This window comes from Festucalex cinctus, chromosome 11, assembly GCF_051991245.1.
Source record: "Festucalex cinctus isolate MCC-2025b chromosome 11, RoL_Fcin_1.0, whole genome shotgun sequence".
NCBI classification, from domain to species: domain Eukaryota; kingdom Metazoa; phylum Chordata; class Actinopteri; order Syngnathiformes; family Syngnathidae; genus Festucalex; species Festucalex cinctus.
Window position 1 is genome coordinate 20,102,926 of NC_135421.1, and position 18,793 is coordinate 20,121,718.

General features: G+C 38.8%; 2 protein-coding genes across 4 annotated transcripts; one reads left to right on the top strand and one right to left on the bottom strand.

The window, feature by feature from the left end:
* The first annotated feature begins 4 nt into the window (after positions 1-4).
* ccnyl1 (cyclin Y-like 1) lies at positions 5-12,091 on the top strand. 3 transcript variants are annotated; one of them, XM_077536393.1, is made up of 11 exons: positions 5-69; positions 739-1,127; positions 3,228-3,302; positions 3,421-3,464; positions 4,402-4,502; positions 4,591-4,626; positions 4,716-4,767; positions 4,846-4,965; positions 6,341-6,507; positions 10,123-10,285; positions 11,506-12,091. In XM_077536393.1, the coding sequence occupies exons 2-11, from the start codon at positions 965-967 to the stop codon at positions 11,620-11,622; spliced, it is 1,038 nt and encodes a 345-aa protein (XP_077392519.1). In that variant the 5' UTR covers positions 5-69; positions 739-964; the 3' UTR covers positions 11,623-12,091. The 3 variants fall into 3 exon arrangements, with proteins under 3 accessions (XP_077392519.1, XP_077392517.1, XP_077392520.1); XM_077536394.1 differs by having other exon boundaries at positions 17-35; XM_077536391.1 differs by having other exon boundaries at positions 9-1,127.
* A 773-nt stretch (positions 12,092-12,864) lies between these two features.
* fzd5 (frizzled class receptor 5) lies at positions 12,865-16,202 on the bottom strand. The gene has a single exon (XM_077536390.1). The coding sequence runs from the start codon at positions 15,830-15,832 to the stop codon at positions 14,129-14,131; it is 1,704 nt and encodes a 567-aa protein (XP_077392516.1). The 5' UTR covers positions 15,833-16,202; the 3' UTR covers positions 12,865-14,128.
* Between the last annotated feature and the right edge of the window lie 2,591 nt (positions 16,203-18,793).

The following is an 18,793-nucleotide window of genomic DNA, read 5'->3' on the forward strand; positions in this document are numbered from 1 at the left end:
GACGCGCCTCATTGCAAAGCGGTGCTGCTGCTGTGGTATGAGCCCTAATAGCTACGAGATGACGATTATGTGAGCAGTTTAGCCTAAAAATACCAGGACGGAGTCCGGAGTGTTTCTTAAAGTTGCTTGTGCGATGGGAAACGAAGTGAAAGCCTCGAGGATTTAATTTGATTTGGATACGTTGTCTCGCAGTGTTGGATTTCCCTGTTTTGGTCGTATTAGGCCGCAGAAGCCTCGGGCTGGATTTTTCTCCATAGCCTAAGAGGACATCCGGAGCTATCTGGAAAGTCGCTTTAGTCTCTTAGTAACATTTAACGATGTGATGTGACGATATTCGTTTAGTTCTATGTTTTTAATGAAGTTATTAGTTTAATTAAGAAACACTGTTTTGCGGTGTTGGATTTTCCTAATTTTCTTGCGGTAATCCACGAAGGCCGCATAATCCTCGGCCTGGATTATTTCGCTAGCCCTGGAGGATATCTGGGAGGACCTGGAGAAACAATTTACATCTGTATAGCGGCGTAAACAATTTATTCACATTAATTTGTTATCGACACACAAGTGAGTTAGAATTTAGAACGTTTTATGTGGTTTAAAGTACCCCGACCTAGCCAGCTCGCTAGGGCAATGAATGAGTGAGGACGGGGGACGTTTAGAAACCACTCGCTTGCTTCATAACGTCACTTTTAATTTAGAAACGTCGTACTCATCATCATTTTCATCTGCTTTTTTTTTTAGGGGGGGGGGGCTCATTCTCGGGACTTGTAGGCCGCCGCTTTCCCCGCAACTGGCAGAGGAATGCCGTCGCTGGGAGTTGGCGGACGCCGGCTCGTTAGCATGACGAGCTAATGGAATGCTAACACCGAGCCCTGGTGTGTGAGAGCGGGGCGCCCGGTCGGAAGCAGCGAAGCGTACAAGCATTCGGACCACTTTGGGACACTGAACGCACACAGGCCGGCCCGGCATGGGGAACACGGTGTCATGCTGCGTCTCCCCGGAGTCGAGCCCCAAGCTGCCGTCCAGGCAGCCGGCGGAGCGGCTGGAGGAGTTCCTGACCAGCACGGAAGTCAGCGACGACAACAGCGCCCCGTACCTGCAGCACATCAGCGACAGAGAAGTCCCCGACGGTTCGTCACTTTGTTAAAACCGTGGTTTTATGTATGTCATAAAAATGATAATACAAAAAAAAAAAAAAAACAATGACAAAATTTGCGAGCTCTTTGGCCTTGCCCATGCTGCCCTTGCTTACACATGGAATTTTGAGTTTCCACTCCTGTTTTGCACGCTGCGTTTGGTTTAACTGGGAATTCGGACTTTACACTCGTAAACTGTTGGCAAATTAATGTTATTAAATCTACATTTTATTTATTTATTTATTTATTTATTTATTTATTTATTTACTTATTTTACTGTTCGGAATTTAGGGTGACGTTACAAGAAGTCTTCTCATAACATTACAACCCCTAATTTTCGGAAAATACCAATAACATATTTTTTTTTCTCATGGCTTTTTATTTTATCTCAGATTCAAGACTTCTCATATTGCAACTTTTTTCTTGGAAAAAATATAAATAAGATAAGGAATTAGTCAATCAGACCAATACACTGCATTGCTTAGAGCTGTACGATACTGGAAAATCATGCGATATGTGATATAGATGCTGAATATAGGCATCGATATTATTGCAAAATTTTATCATGCTACCGAAATAAATGCCAATTTTATTATCTAATGAAAGAATGGCACTTTGTCATGCAGCAAAATAAGTTTTTTTTTTTTTTTTTTTTTTTTTTTTTTTTTTTTTTTTTTTTTTAAAGCAAATTCAATAGATTGTCAGTTAATTAAATGTAATTACCTCTAATGTTTGGATGGCGATGCACATTTTAGTTAGTGTTTAGTGAAATTGAGATAAATGTATCAAATTTCATTTCAAACTTATTGCATGTCTTTGCGATATGCATATTGCATGAGCTGATACCGTGATGTCGATGTTTTTTCAATATATTGTGCAGCCCTAGCATTGCTAATGGAATTGGAATAGCAAAATTGCTAATCATGACTTTTAATCCCTCGAAAAAGAATGTTAACTCTTTACGTGATTATTATTATTATTATTATTATTATTCAGCTGATAACATGACCGCAGGTCCGCTAGTCCATGATAGAAGCAATTGTTTATGTTGCTCTAAGTTCCATTTCTGCTTCTATGGTCATCATCACCCTGGAGGCCAACTGAATGTTTGAATGATGATGGTGCGTTCAGGCCTCTCTCGGCATTCCTTTCAGCAAGTCCCGTTTGTATAGCATGAATGCACAATATGTACACTTTAAATCTGGCTATTGTTTACATAGCATCGCTAGTTTGGCTTTAGCTTGGAGCAACAGGGTGGAAAAACAATGGCTTAAAATCGCCATCAAAAGTAAACTTGGAGGCTAATATGAATGTGGTTATGACAGCTTTCTTCTCTGCGCTTGTTGTAGTCCGTATTCTAGCTCCTAACTTCTGTGTACCAATAGTTGCAATGTTACCTGTACTAGTTGTTGCCCTGATGATAACTATAGATTAGCTATGATGCTACTTTTAGGATTCTTTCGATAAGTAGCTACAGTTGTAGCTCCATAGCTGCCAGCTTATCGATACTTTTGGACTATATATACTAGGGGTGTGAATTGCCTAGTACCTGACGATTCGATTCGTATCACGATTCACAGGTCACGATTCGATTCGATACCGATTAATCCCGATACGAATTTATAAGTCGATTGTTGCGATTTTTTTTCATTCAAATTTAGAAAATACTAATCAGTAAGCTTGTAGAGTGTAAGATTTATATGAAAATGTATTATTTATTTATCTGAAATTTCAGTCTTATAGAGGTTGTAATCTGTTTCATGTTTGAACAGCATTAAAATAAAATATTAAGGCTTAATGTTCCGTTCATATAACATTCTTCCATGCTCAAGGTGTGAATCCTAAAAAAAAAAGAAAAAAAAAAAATCGATTCTGCCCTTATTGAATCGATTCGAGAATCGCGCGATGTAGTATCGCGATATATCGCCGAATCGATTTTTTTTAACACCCCTAATATATACACTATATATACTGTGTGTGTGTATATATGTATGTATATATATATATATATATATATATATATATATATATATATATATATATATATACACATATACATTATTATTATTATTATTATTACTTTTATTCTTTTAGAGCTGGCCCTAGAGTCAAACCCTTCGGACCACGCCCGAGCCAGCACCATCTTCCTGTGCAAGTCCCAGACAGATGGTAAGCTATTGCTTTTTACTGCCAAATATGTATGTATGTAATATGTGTATGTATATGACGTACTTGTAATGATTACTGATGATGATAATAAGAATGTGTGTTCTTGTTTTTCTGATAGTGCGTGACAGGAGGAAAAGCAACCACATCAACCACATTAGTCACGTAAGACCCCCCCCGGTCAAATTGTGACCACCACAAAAGTTATTATATTGTATATTTTATTTATATATTTGATATTTTCTAATATATTATATTGTTATAGTGCCAATTTTTCTTGAAAGTGACTCCTAACCGCCCACCCCCTCCGAGAATTCTCAAAATATGATAACTTTTTATTCAGAAAAATTATACATTTTTTCCCATGTTTTTGTTTGGTTTTTTTTGTTTTTGTTTTTGTTTTGTTTCTTCCTAAACAAAATAAGATACTGTTCTTTTAATATTGTGACTTATTTTCATTGTGTGGGGAATATATTTTTCCTGTAAATATACAAAAAATTTTTTTTTTTATAATATTCCAACTGTTTACCTAAAAAAAAAAAAAAAAATCAATAAATGAGGCTTCCGCAACCCCCCAGTAATACTAAGGCTCACAAGAAAAATAATACAACTTTTATTCTCGTAAAATTACTACTTTTTTTTTTTATTGGAAAAATAATCTTTTTTTTTTTTTTTTTTTTTTTTTTTTTTAAATATTCTTATGATTATTTTATCTCATTTTATTTTGTGAAAGGAGTTACCTCGTGGTACATTTCACTCATGAGAAAATACTTCTTTTTTTTTTTTTGAGAAAAACTTTTATACTATACTTTTAATATTCCAAATTCTTATCTACAAAAAAGAACTTTTTTTTGTTTTGTTTTTTTTGTTTTTTTTTTGGGGGGGAAAATATGTTACGTTATTGCTATAATATTCTTACCTACTTTATCTTGGAAGAGTATGACCATATTCTCATCATATACAGAATTTTCCTTGGAATTATAACCTTGTGTTTTTCCCATACTCTATCAAAACAATAAAAGGGTGTTTTACTGTCCTACAAGTGTACAAAAATAAAAAAATAAAAATGAGTTAACCGCCATCTTTATATGTGTGCGCGCAGGTGTCTCCCGGGCCGCTGTCTAAGAAGTACAGCTCGTGCTCCACCATCTTCATCGATGACAGCACCGTCAGCCAGCCCAACCTCAAAAGCACAATCAAATGGTGAACCACGTGTGGATTCAATAGGCACAATATTATCATAACATTTAAGACACACCGTCAACTTTCATGTCTTTCTGTCTGCCTTCAGTGTCACTTTAGCAATCTACTACCACATCAAGAACAGGTAAGTTCCTACACATTAGTGTACAACACGTGTACAGTATGTTTGATAGTGTGTATGTGAGTATCCACTGACAGGTGTGTCATGTGCAGGGATTCCGACCGCTCCCTGGACATCTTTGATGAGAAGCTGCATCCTTTATCGGTGAGTTCATAATCGATGCCCTAAAATACATCAAATCGTGTCAATATGTATTTCTGCCACACCCCCGCACGCATGCAGAGAGAGGCGGTGCCAGACGAGTACGGCTGCATGGACCCCGAGCACAAAGTCATCTATCGCTTCGTCAGGACGCTCTTCAGTGCGGCGCAACTCACTGCCGAATGTGCCATTGTCACACTTGTAAGTACTGCTAAATTAAATTCTTAGATTTGGATTTTAGCTGGCATGGTTTAGTTAGATTTCTGATACTTTTTTTTTTTTTTTTTTACAAATCAGCAGACACAAATGAACAGAATAATTTTATGTATACAATAGTAGTAGTCACAATATTAAATTAACTATAATACTACAAGATAAAATTTTTGTTATTATTATTATTATTATTATTATTATTAAACCAGCAGAGAGGGGGGGTCACTGAATTGGAGAGTGTCCAAAAAAAATTCCTAGGAAAAAAAAAATACCATTTGTAAAATGAAAAAAAACAACAACAAAAAAAAACAATCTATAATGTTACAAGATAAAACTTTTTTGTTTTTATTATTTTTATTATTATTATTATTATTATTATTATTATTATTATTATTATACTTATTATTATACTTATTATTATACTTATTATTATTGTTATTATATTAAACTGCCAGAGAGGGGGCTCATTGATTTGGAGAGTGTCAAAAAAAAAAAAATCATTCCTAGAAAAAAAAAATACCATTTGTAATTTTAGGAGTAAAGTCACAATATTAAATAAAATAAAATATTCCAAGATAAAACTTTTCTGTTACTGTACTGTAATTTATTATTATTATTATTTTTAAATAACAGCTCGTGAAAATTACCCCGTAATGTTATTTTCGAGGAAAGTAGCTACAGTAAACGCCCATCAAAATACACCCTAGGCATTAAAAAAAATATAGTACTTAATTATTTTGGTTTTAAATAAATATACTTAAAAAATACAAACACACCCAAACAATTATTTGGTGAAATGGATGGATTTTTAGAGAAACCAGAAGTAATTGATAACAAAAACCTTGTACAAACAGTATTATTTTTAAAAAAAGATGCATTTTTGCAAGAAAACAATGAAATGAAAATACAGCTAAACCACTTTAAACAAATTACTGTACTGGATGAAAAACTTTAAATCTAAGTTCTCAGTTTCAGTATTGAATTGAGAGATTCGTTGGTGTACCACTAGAGGGAGCCATCCTATACTTAATTTTGAGAATCATTGTTTTCGGCTGTCAGTTTTCAAACAACACTTGTAACGTGTGGCCACCAGAGGGCAGCAAAACCTTGCAAAAGATTGTGTGTCATTTCAGCACATGGTTGCTGGTTGCCAGCACTGTTGGTTGTTGTTATTCCTGACAATGATATAATCTTTTTTTCAACTTTCTTCTTCGTCTTTCTTCTTCTTCTTCTTCCTTTGTCCTTCTTCTTTGTTCTTCTTCTTCATCTTTTTATTGTTGTTGTTGTCGTTATTGTTATAAAATAAAATCATTTGCATAAATGAGAGAGAGTGAATGATGTTTTTTCTATGTGTGGAGCTCAGGTGTACCTGGAGCGTCTGCTGACGTACGCCGAGCTGGACATTTGTCCGTCCAACTGGAAGCGCATCGTGCTGGGAGCCATCCTGCTGGCCTCCAAAGTCTGGGACGACCAGGCCGTCTGGAACGTTGACTACTGCCAGATCCTCAAGGACATCACCGTAGAAGACATGTGAGTCCATCGCGACGACGATGATGACGTCGTCATTTTTGGAAATATGTTGAACACGCATTGCTCTTTTGAAAAAGTCCCTGGTGCTCGGGAAAATGTACTGTCGTTCCACACACATTTAGTTGTTGGCTCTCTTGCAAGTACTACCCGCCTAGCGGGGTCTTCTTTTTGGCCCCTGATAAATTGATTACCCTCGAGTTGAGTTTAGACTCGAGTTCACATGGGTTAGTTTGTAGTAGTTACCAGTGTCGCAATGTGTACCAATTAGAGTTTGGGGTGTACCAATACCAGCTATCGAGCCGATATTGTCCGTATCTTAAGGTATCGAGTACTTGTGGAGGTTGCCACTACCAGGAACCGAAATTTAAAGGGATACTTGACTCATTGAGCCATTTTCAGCAGTAAAAAGTTTTAATATTTTGTCTAGAATTACCTCATCCACTCCTAGCCATTTTCACAGAACCAATCCCGTTCGCTCCCGGCTGTTTTACTGGACTTTGACTTATTTTGCCAGGCCCACAGAATATTGTGTTCTATTTCTATAAAAAAAACATGGAACCTAGCAAAAGAAAGATTAAAGTCTCTTCTTTCATCAGGAAAAAAAAATATTTCAGTTTTCAGCAATTAGCATTAGAATATAATTAAGTTTTATCAATTTTCACAAATCTATTTAGAATTGTGAGTAATTGAGCTTTTTTTTTTTCAACATGGCCCTTGTTGATCTCCTTTACTCTGCTGTCACCTGCTGTCTGTTTGTGTAATAACTACCATTTCTGCAACCGTTCTTTGCAGTTTAGAGGCTGTATCATAGCCTTTTGTATTCTCTAACATAAAAAAAACAAAAACATATAAATACGTCTTTGGGACACTTAAAACATTAAAAAAAAAACTTATTTATACGTTTTTGTTAGCAAATTAGTTAATGTACAATTAATACCTTTAACTCATTCACTGCCAGTCATTATAGAAAATTTTTACATTTCCAATACTCACGTGATATTACATTCAATAATTATATATAAACCGAATCTACCAAATAACAGAATAGACTCCCTACTTTTTGTCCCGTCCCGTTCTTTTATAATTGACAGCAGAAAAATGTAGGTTTGCCAAAATACAGCCATTTCTCCCATGGACTCTGAAACTGTGTTTATTTCCTATAAAATGGGGCAATGATGTCATCTACCGGTGGTTGGGCATCAGTAAAGTTGTTTCCAAGTTTGATATTTACAGTGGAGCATGCTCAGATTCGCCCCCATTTAGCACCGCTCTAAAAAATACAATTGACAAGTATACTTGTCAAAGGCAGTGAATGAGTTAAAAAGTATTTTTTCTACTTTCTGTCGACTGATGATGACATCACCTGTGCTTAGGAAGTAGATAACCACCAATCTTGGCTCAGTCATCTTCAAATAGCGTGTGAATAGCTATGTGAATGTGAGTAGGAACAGAGCAAAGCATTCTTCATTGCAAGCAGAAGCAGTTCTTCATTATAGCAAATATATAATAAGATAACATATATGGCTAGGCTATGTGAATGTGAGTGCAAAACAAAACATTCTTCATTGCAAGCAGTAGCAGTTCTTCATTGCAGCAAATGTATGATAACTTATTTACAATTATTCCTTCAGTAGTTATTACAAAAACAGCCAGCAGATTATAAGAGACCAAAAAGCTCTTTTCCCCACTATTTTAAACAGATTTGTGAATATTGCTGAAACTTAGCCATATTCTAATGCTAATTGATGCAAAATGGAAACAGATACAAATACAATTTTTATTCCTGATGGAAGAAGAGACTCTAATCTTTCTTTTGTTAGGTTCCATGTTTTGTTTTGGTTTTTTTAAAATAGTAATAGGACACAATATTCTATGGGCCTTGCAAAATCAGTCCAAATCCAGTAAAACAGCGAAAATGTCCTGGGAGTGAATGAGTTAATTGTATATGAAAAATAATGAAGTTATCAAATTCAAAAAATATTAACTTTTTACAGCTAAAATTGTTCAATGAGTCAAGTATCCCTTTAAGGTATTGAGTACTTGTGGGGAGGAAAAAAAAAAATCTGACATTGACTAAGTCCTCCTCAGCAGTAGGTGGCGCTGTACTGTGGTAGGCAAATAGTCACCTGCGTCGGAAAAGTTTTTGTTGACAAGGGTTTGTTATTGTGTAAAATTCAATTTTATGTCACCAAAGTACTAGAGGTATTGGTACTTGGTATCCATGAGTACTCAAAAGAGCTAATACTCGTACTGGTATCAGTCTGAAAACAAGTGTGGTATCTTCCTCAGTAACAAAAAAAAAAAAAATGATGTGTGCGTGTGTGTCGTCCCTGCTTGATGTGAGTGTCTTTGTGGATGAAGGCAGAAGAGGGGGTTGTTTTGAGAGAAATGTCGGGTGGCTCTCAAGTGCGCTCGCTGCTTCCACATAATGGGGCCTGCCTCTCGCCCACTCCATTAGTTGCCCAGGGATACCACGCACGCACGCACACACGCGCACACAGAATGGCCTCGGCCCACCTTTTGGCGGCCAACAAAGCAAAAACCTGGATGCGGTCTCCATGGCGACCGGTGCCCTGAGAGGCTGCGTGATGATGATGAAGAGGGAGGACCACGACGTTCCATTTGTCTGCTTCCTATTTTTCGCTCGTGGTAATAATGCGTGGTCAGAAAATGGAGACTGTACCGCACATGCACAAATAAGCGAGAAAAATGCTAGCAGAGGAACACAACTTTGTTCTTTGTTAACTATACAAACACGCACACACACACACACAATACGAGCCAAAAGATTGGGTCCATCTAATGGCGTAACATTTTTGCGCGGATGAAACTACATATATTTAAAAAAAAAAAAAAAGTTGTAACATTATGAGAGGAAAACTGCAATATTGTGATTTATTTATTTATTTGTTTATTTAATCATTATGGGGTAATTTCAATCAAGTCAAAGTATTATAATAAAAAAAGTTGAAGTTTATTTTAGTAAGAAATTAATCAAGAAGTAAATACATTTAAGAAAAATACGTATTTCAAGAAAAAATGGGAATAATTTTACTTTTTTTTTTTTTTTTTTTTCTTTCAATTGAGTTGTACCAGTTAAAGTTTAGGCAATAAGGAAAACATATTTTGAAATTATTTATCTTAGTGTCATTTTTGTATATCACAAAAACCTGCCATTTGAATATATATATATATATATATATATATATATATATATATATATATATATCTCCACCTTGACAGATAATAATATAGTAAACAGAAATATACACGTTGGGTACATACTACTGGTTTTTCCTAAATATTACAAATAATTTTGACGATGGGTGCTGATATAACTCAATATGAAAATGTCACATGTAATAATTACCATTCAAATAAAAACTCCGTATTAGTCTTGTGGGTTTAATAAGTGATAGTTGCTGAGCATGCGACTGGAGTGGCTGCACTCATCTTTGATGACTCCATTAGCATGGTTAGCGTGAGCGCCCTCCACGTTGGCCCCTCCCCTTAAAGCGTCCCTGCCGCCCGCCCGCCACCTGAGCCAGCGACTCGGCAGACTTCTGAGCATTTCTGTGGCCTCAGCTGTGCGCTGTCATCCCGCCCCCGGCGCAGGAACGAGATGGAGCGCCACTTCCTGGAGCTGCTCCAGTTCAACATCAACGTGCCGGCCAGCGTCTACGCCAAATACTACTTTGACCTGAGGCAGCTGGCCGACGACAACAACCTCAGCTTCCCGCTGGAGCCGCTCAACAACCAACGGGCGCAGAAGCTCGAGGTGATGTTCGCGCCCGTCGCCGTCGTGCGAGAGTTTAAACGCACAGAAAAAGTCCTAAAATTATCAGACACATCACACAAAATGTCAACAACAAAGTTGTAATCTTACCAATGTTACATGACAAAAATATATATATATAAAAAAAAATGTAATTTTAGAATAAGGTCAAATCTCATTTTTAAAAAACTCAACATATTAGCAGAATATAGTGAAATTAAATGAAAGTAGAGTAAAAATATGTTACAAAATATTATAAGAAAAAGTAACAAATTTACCGACCAAAATGTAAACTATTATTAAAGGACACAAAGTTGCGCTTTTGAGAGTAAAATTGTTTTTCAAGAAAAAAGTTCAAATTTTATGGGGCAAGTTGTCATATTGCCAGAATAATGTCAAAGGCAGAAAAAAAAATCGTTTAATTCTACAAGGAAATTTAAAATATATATAATTATTTAAAATATTTGTTAGACCAAGAGTTATTTTTGATGACTTTTGCAAGAAAAATTGACCAAAAAAAAAATCTAAAGTAATGACTAATTTTACTTGAAAAATGTTAAAATATTACAATCAATTTTTTTTTGAAATTTTTGAAGGTAAAATCCCAGTATTAAGAGTAAAAAAAAAAAAAAAAAGTAAATTATATAATTCCATACGTAATTTTTTTTATTAAGTCATATTTTAAAATAGTTAAAAAATTACAAGAATTAAAAATATAAAGAGAATCTTTTACTTTTACGCACGCCAAGTAGTTATTTTTTTTAAAATAAGTCAAGAATAATGTAAATCGTTAACATACAATTATAACGAAGATGATCTCATTCCTAATTAGTTTTTTTTTAATTAAAAAATAAAAAATAAAGGCCAAATTGGCCATTTTTTTTTCATCCCGATTTTCTTACACAAATTCTAAAGGCTAAGTATTTACAACAGTCAAATGTTCTGTCTGTAATTCATATCTATATTGTTAGAAGCATTATTTTATTCATTACATCTTATTTTAGTTTTTTTTTTGTTTGTTTGTTTTTTTTGCTTGCTGTCAATTGTTCGATCAATTAATCCGATTTTATCATGCCAAATATCAGACTGAGAATGAGGCTTAAAAAAAAAGAAAAAAAATCCTCTCGGTCAGGTCCCACAAACTAGCAAATGAAACAAATTCTTGCTGGTGATCCAAACTTACTTACTTAAAAACTGACAATTTTATTTTGTCATCATGCCAGGCCATCTCCAGACTGTGTGAAGACAAATACAAAGATTTGAGTCGAGCGGCCATGAGGCGGTCGCTCAGCGCCGACAACCTCGCCGGCATACGGCGCTCCAACGCCGTACTCTCCTAAGACCGCCGGATCCCGGCCCTCCCCCTCACGTCGTGGTTACTGCTGCCAACTCCAGTTGAACGCAATTATTTTGATACCTTTTATTTATGCGCAACTCACCCTGGTTTCATGAGCGCCTCTCTAATGCCGTATAGTCGTTACAAAACTGCATTTTGTTGAGGGAACTAAAAGTGAGGACTTGTATTCATTAAGAACGAAGACTAACACGTCTTGGAAGACCAGAATTGACCTTACTACTGAATGAAATGATTTCAAAATCAGTATTGCACCCCCGTATATTTTTCCTCTTCCCTTCCTAGTGAACAAACTACAGTACATCCATGTAGAGCTACTGAAGGGGACTTGACAGCAAAAAATAAAAAAGGTGGTTTTGCTTACTGTGTAGGCTACTAGCTGTGAAATGTCTCATTTTTAAATGGAAAACACATTTGCAGATGGAGTATTTTAAAATAAACACTAATCATGTATACACACGGTTTGTTGTGCTGTTTGTCACTGAAAGCATAGTTAGAGTACAAGAAACAAAACATTCAATAAGCATTTTGGCCTTTTTTTAAATTTGATTTGTGTAACTGATAAATGGTTGTGTTGTCTTTGAAGTACGTATTCCGTTCACGCCATATTTTTTTTTCTTCATAATTCACCATCTTACCACAGTGCATCATGGGATAGTTAGCATTAGCAAAGTGGAAATCTAGACTGGCTAAAGGAAAATAAGAACGATAATAGTGAAAATTCAAGTTGAAGTAGCCAACGTGGCTTAATTATTAGATGATTATTGATTCTGATATGTATAGGCCTACTCCTACATCAAACATTGTTTTTAAGCAATTTTGATGAACCCTTCAAACAATGCTAAAGACGAGACGCTGTGGATTTTGGCAACCGAGAGCAGAAATTTACCAAAGCAAGAACATTTTCCTTTTATTTTATTTTTTAAGTTAAATTTCGTTAAAATCAGTGTATTTACCCAGGTACTTCAATTAAAACTACATTTTCAAAGTACATATTTTATATGTCTGACAGTTTTGTCTTGTAATGCCACTTTGTTCCTTAGGAGGGCACCAACGAGTTGCGTGACACTTGAGTGTTGCTATGGAAATCTCCCTTCGATTCACCCGTTTGCGTTTCCTTGTGTCTTGCTGACACATTATTGTCATGTTGAAAAGCATGCAAAATCCAACTTGTCATTGAATGCCAATAAAGGCAGATAAACGGTATAATAAAATAAACACAATGTGATAATAGTTGCAAATGCGTCACATTTTAATCGGTCTATTCACTTCAACTGCCAGCAGAAAAAGAACATTTTAGGGACAAATCACCAAAAAAAAAAAAAAAAAAAAAAAGACGTTAGTAATGCCACCAGAATGGAAAAACACCCATTTTGAGTCCATTGTTTGTCTCAAACCAAAACAAAACCTCACAAAAGTGTTAACAAAGTGCTTGTTTTGGACCGAAATCTGCGCTTAAAAAAAATGCAAAAAAAAGAAGAAAAGAATTGTAAATAGATCGCCTGATGTTTTTGACGGTTAAATGAGATGAGATTTTTCATTGTAGTGGTAACAATGGTAAAAAAAAAATTAAGTTTTAAATGTAAAATGAGGCAATTATCAAACATTGACCCATAACAGCACGAAAGTCCCTTTAGAATTCTGGCGATTTGCTCGTTTCAAATCGCCAGAATGTTGCCAACAACAGAAGGCTGCAAATTAAGATTTTTTTTTTTTTTTTTTTTTTTTTTTTTTTTTTTTTTTTAAACCTTACTCCTGAACCTTCAGGCAGTCTTATCTCAACATTGATCCAACGTGATTGTGACCCTAAAACAGTCACACACAAAAAAAAAGACAAAAAAACTTGCATACAAATGTCCATTTAAATTTCCAGCGATTTAAGCTGGACAGCAGAGTTACTTTAAAATTACCTTTTCTTTTTTAACTCCGATTGCAAAACCTTGAGGACATTGGGTTGACATCAGCATTGTCCAAATATGAATTTATATACAATTTGTAACAAATGACTATAGTTTCTTATCTATAATTGAAATTCTTCATAAAATTATTGTCCTTTTACATTTATCAAAATTGAAATTAAGTAACTACGTAATTTGAAGTGGACAATTTAAATTTCAAATGCTGATTCTGGAACTTCGAGGAGAGATCGGCATTCGTCAACGAGGGAAAAAAAAAAAAAGAAGAAAACCCAAAGTGTCACATGACTTCACGTTTCCTTCCTATTGGTCTGAGTGCAGCCATGTTAAGCAGTTCCTTTTGCCACCAGCAGATGGCACCGAAGGCCCAAAGCAGTGATGGAAACTTGTTCCATTTATTTACATGTTCATAGTCCAAGACCACGACCAGGACCTGGACCTTGTGGCAGAACTTCTTCCAATATTTACATTAATAAATAAAGTTTCGTTTGTGAATGCATCAGGAAGTACTGGTTCCATGGCTCCATGGACTTGAAGATTTGGATCGTTCTGGTCCCAAGTTTTAGGACTTATTTGTCAAATATGAGACGGAGCTTTATGGTAAATTCCGGGGACGGGTGCCGTCAAAGCTGCCGCGGCCTCTGCGTACACAGGGGGCGGGGCCGCCACCTTGTGAGGCCACCAGGGGCAGCATCGCAGCAGGAACCTGCGCCAGGTCTCCAAGGTCTTCCCAGACCATATCCAGACCCCGGAGGTGATGCCCACCACCAAGCACATAAAGTACTTGAGCATGAAGACGGCGTAGTCGGGCCCGCCGCCGACCCGCTGGCGCTCGGCGGCGCAAGAACAGGCCAGCGCCCGGTCCCAGTCGGGGCGGCGGTGCTGCTCGTAGACCAGGCAGGCCACCACCGCCGCGGCGGGCACCGCGTAGAGCACGCCGAAGAGTCCGATCCGGATCATGAGCCGCTCCAGTTTGTCGGTCTTGGTGCCGCCCTGCTTGATGATGCCGCGGATGCGGAAGAGCGACACGAAACCGGCGAGGAGGAAGAGCGAGCCGGCGAACAGGTAGACTGCCAGCGGGGCCAGGACGAAACCTCGAAGGTTCTCCAGGCTTTGGTTGCCCACGTAGCAGATGCCGGCCACCGGGTCCCCGTCCACGGCGCTGAGAGCCAGAACCAGGACGGTCTTGACGCTGGGGATGAGCCAGGCGGCCAGGTGGAAGTAGTGGCAGTACCCCGAGATGGCCTCACTGCCCCACTTCATACCCGCGGCCAGGAACCACGTGAAAGACAAAACCACCCACCAGATGGAGCTGGCCATCCCGAAGAAGTAGACCAACAGGAAGACCAGGGTGCACAAAGCGGGACCGCCCGTGTCGTAGAGGATGTGCGACTGGTCCGCCAGGGGGGCGCACGCCACCCGCTCGTGCCCCGCCACCAGCCGGATGATGTACCCCAGCGACACGAAGAGGTAACAGGTCGCCAGGAAGATGATGGGTCGCTCGGGGTACTTGAACCGCTGCATGTCCAGGAGGAAGGTGGCCACCGTGGTGAGGGTGGACGCGAAGCAGAGCGCCGCCCACAGCCCCACCCACAGGGCGGTGAAAGTCCGCTCGTCCTCGGAGAAGTACGCCTGGTGGCACGGCTGGACGCAGTTGACGAGCGGGCCCGTTCGGACCCGCCCGTACAACGGGTGCGACTCCCGTTTGATGGCCACCAGGGGCTCCCGGCAGCGGCACTCGCGCTCACTTGGGGCCGGGGCGTTCGCTCTGTTGAAGCGGTTCTTGGTCGTGGGTTTGGCGAAGAGGGGCGGGGGAGGCGGCGGGGTGGTGGCGATCTCGCTCCCGTTCTGGGCCATGCAGAGGGCGTCGCCGCCCAGGCGGGGGAGACGCTCGCAGCTCATCCGCTCGGGCCACTCGAAGCCGTACTGGCTCATGAGGGGCGAGCAGCCGCGTTTGGCGCGCTCGCAAACCGAGCGGCACGGCGGCAAAGGCTTGCGGTAGTCCGGCAGGCAGATGGGCGTGTACATGCTGCATAGGAAGAACAGCAAGTCCGGGGAGCAGCGGATCCGGACCAGGGGCCAGAACTGGTGCACCTCCAGGCCCACCTCCTCCTGGGTGTCGTGGTTGAACTGGTTGGGCATGTAGGTCAGGTTGTAACCGATGCCCCGGCACATGGGCACCGTGATTGGCTCGCATGAGATCTCCTTGGAAGCTGCATGGACCTGCAGGGACCCACTCTGGATCAGCAGGACCAGCAAAAACCTCATCATCGACTCCATTAATCCAAAAGTGGTCTTAAAGTCTTGGGGTCCAAAACAAACAAACAAACAAAAAACGGTTTATAGTCCAATACAACTGTGCCCACAAAGTCCATTCTCCTGTCCAAACTTTCTGATTGATTATTAATAATCCAACGAGGAGAAAAAAACCCACAACTCCTCCTAAATCCACGACGAAGTCACACCGTGCCAACTAAAATCAACCATGAAGAAAAAACAAAAGTCTCGCGTGACGTCGTCATCCACTTTCAAGCAACAAGTAAACTCTTCTACAGCAAAAACGTGTTCTTTTTTGCCCGCCTCGTCATCCGGCGGCTTCCGTCGTCCCACCGCATCCCTCGCACCACACGCGACCCCTCAGGTGCCGAAACCCCGCACGGACTGAAGCAACCCAACGCGCACTGACTGCCTTCTGCAAGCCTGGCTGCCTGCTGCCTTCAGGGACCCTCGGACATCTCAAGACGACGTCACGATGCTCAATTCACTGCCCGCGGACCTGTCATTTTAACTCGTAAAAATAAACTACCTTAAATGAAATGTAGATATAATTTAAATGATTGATTGTGAGAGGAAATATATACAGTATATATTTAACGTTTTGCATTCATTATCTAATAATTACGACGGTGAGTATATGGGGCGTAAAACATGTCGTTAAAATGCGGTTTCTTTTTCCCTCCAAAAGGTTTCCTTGTCTTTAACTGAATGTACTTGAACGCATTAGCTGCTTGTTTAATTGAGTGTTTTTGGTATTTTTTTTTACAGGTTTTTGATGTTTGTTGCCGAGTGCAACCAAGCTTTTATCATTTACCAAGTGTACCCGAACGCACCTACAGCCTGTTTCAAATCACTGCTTTACGTTCAGGGCCAGGCCTAGTTGTCGTTTAACTATTGCACCTGAATGCATCACTTGTTGGTTTAAAAATGTTTTAACATTGCTGTAATTGATATTTACTGAGTACATTTAAATGCAGCAGTTCAATTAAATTAGGCTTTGTTCATTGTAACACGGCGTCAACTTGGGTGCACCTGAAAGTCCCGACGATTCATTTAAATGAATTTTTCTTTATTTGAACGAGGTTTAGTTCTCTTTTCACACTTTCTTGTCCTTTACACAGTGCCCTTAAACGCACCAGCTGCTTTTCAATTTTATATATTTATTGATTTTTTTTTCTTTTTACCATTAAGTCTTAGTTGTCTTCGAATTTGAACACCTGAACGCATCAACTTGCTTTAAAAATATTTTCTGGGTGCACCTGAACGCATCAGTTGCTTTTTTGTTTTTTTGTTGTTTTTTGTTTTGTTTTGTTTTTTGTTTTTTTTAGATCAATGTTTTATATATTTGAACAAGGATTACCGGTACATTCCTATTACCGAGTGCACTTGAACGCACCACGTTCACGTTTATGGCTTAACAATTTGGTCTTGAAGACATCTGAACAGTCCTGTCAGTTGTTTTAAACAAGCGTTCTTCCGCGTTCACAACACTTTATTACTTCGTGCACCTGAACGCACCAGCTTGCATCTTGTGTTCCATGGGCATGCACACCCGCGAGGAAACGAAATGACTGAGCAGCACCTGAATGCACCGGTTAATGGATGACTGACATTGATGAATCAGTAGCCGTCAGTTTAACTAACTGTTGTAAAATGTGTTTGCAATAAGAGCAAAATTAGCAAACAGTAATGATCGTTTCTTTACAAAAAAAAAAACATGTTAGGGTATTTGACCACTTATCTGTTTAAAGTAGAAGAAAATAAGTGTTTAGAGTTGGAGTTACTGTTCTGTGACACTTTGAGGCAACATTAAATGTTCGGGTTCAAAGGTTTAGTTGGGCGGTTTTGTATGTTTGACGAAGGTTGATGTTTTGTTTCCCTCTCAAGTGACTTTGATAAAAGGAAACATCAATCATGACGTCTGTGATTTTCCAGCTTCAAGTTTGAATAAATTGAGCTCTGAAATATCCCACTTTTAAAAAGTAGCCACAAAAAACTCAAAGTATTCGACAGAAAATTGTTTATCGTTTACGACCAACAAAGCTTTTGCAGTTTTAAAGGGTTCTAAGTTTTAAGGTTAGGTTGGCTTAGGGTTTTAAAGCTTTAGCACGGAAACTAGCAAAATAAAGCTAAAATTGGAAAACATTTTCTTTTAAAGAAAATGCTTGAAAATTGAATACTAACACTGACACATCTTAAAGTTTATAAATCTAACTAGAATTAACTGTATTAAGAAAATGTTCATTTTTGTCTTTGTCAATAAATAGGCCTATTATACATTAGTACATCTGCTTTTTATTTTTTTTATTTTTTTTTATTTCGGTATTGCTGGACGTGTGTAGAGAAGGAAGGTCAAACAGTCGTTTGAGAATTGTACTTTATTATACAATACTTATTGACAATATCTTGCACTTAATATTCCATATATTAAAAAAACTAACACTAAAACTAAAAAGAAATAAAGCATTTTCGAAAAAAAGTAAAAGCCACACACACACATTGTGTTCGTGTGGCCTCCCCCTTTGTGACCGTTTCCCTTTCCTTAAAGTGTCTCCTTTTGTTTTGATTTGCGTTGGATGTGGGGGTCTCGCTCTCTCTCTCTCGCTCACCCTCCCCGTCTCCAAATGAGCGGCGAGGGTCCGCGGGCCAGTGGAGCAGGACAAAAGCGACGCTACTCTGGCTACACTTGCCGCTTTGTTGTCCAGCTCGTCAGCGCTAATTGGCCGAGACAATTAAGGCAGCGACGCTCCGCCGCCATTGGATGAGAGCCTCCTGCGGCCACGCTAGCTGACCTGATGCTAAGTGACGTGCTAGCTTTTTTTTTTTTTTTTTTTTTGTCACGTCAACGCTAAGTTAATCCACTTTGTAAGCCGTAGACGATGATGTCACCGCCCGCCATGCGTTGCGGCTGCGTGGTCATCAATGGTCCAAGTGTCACGAAACACGCGTGGGTTCGAATCCCAC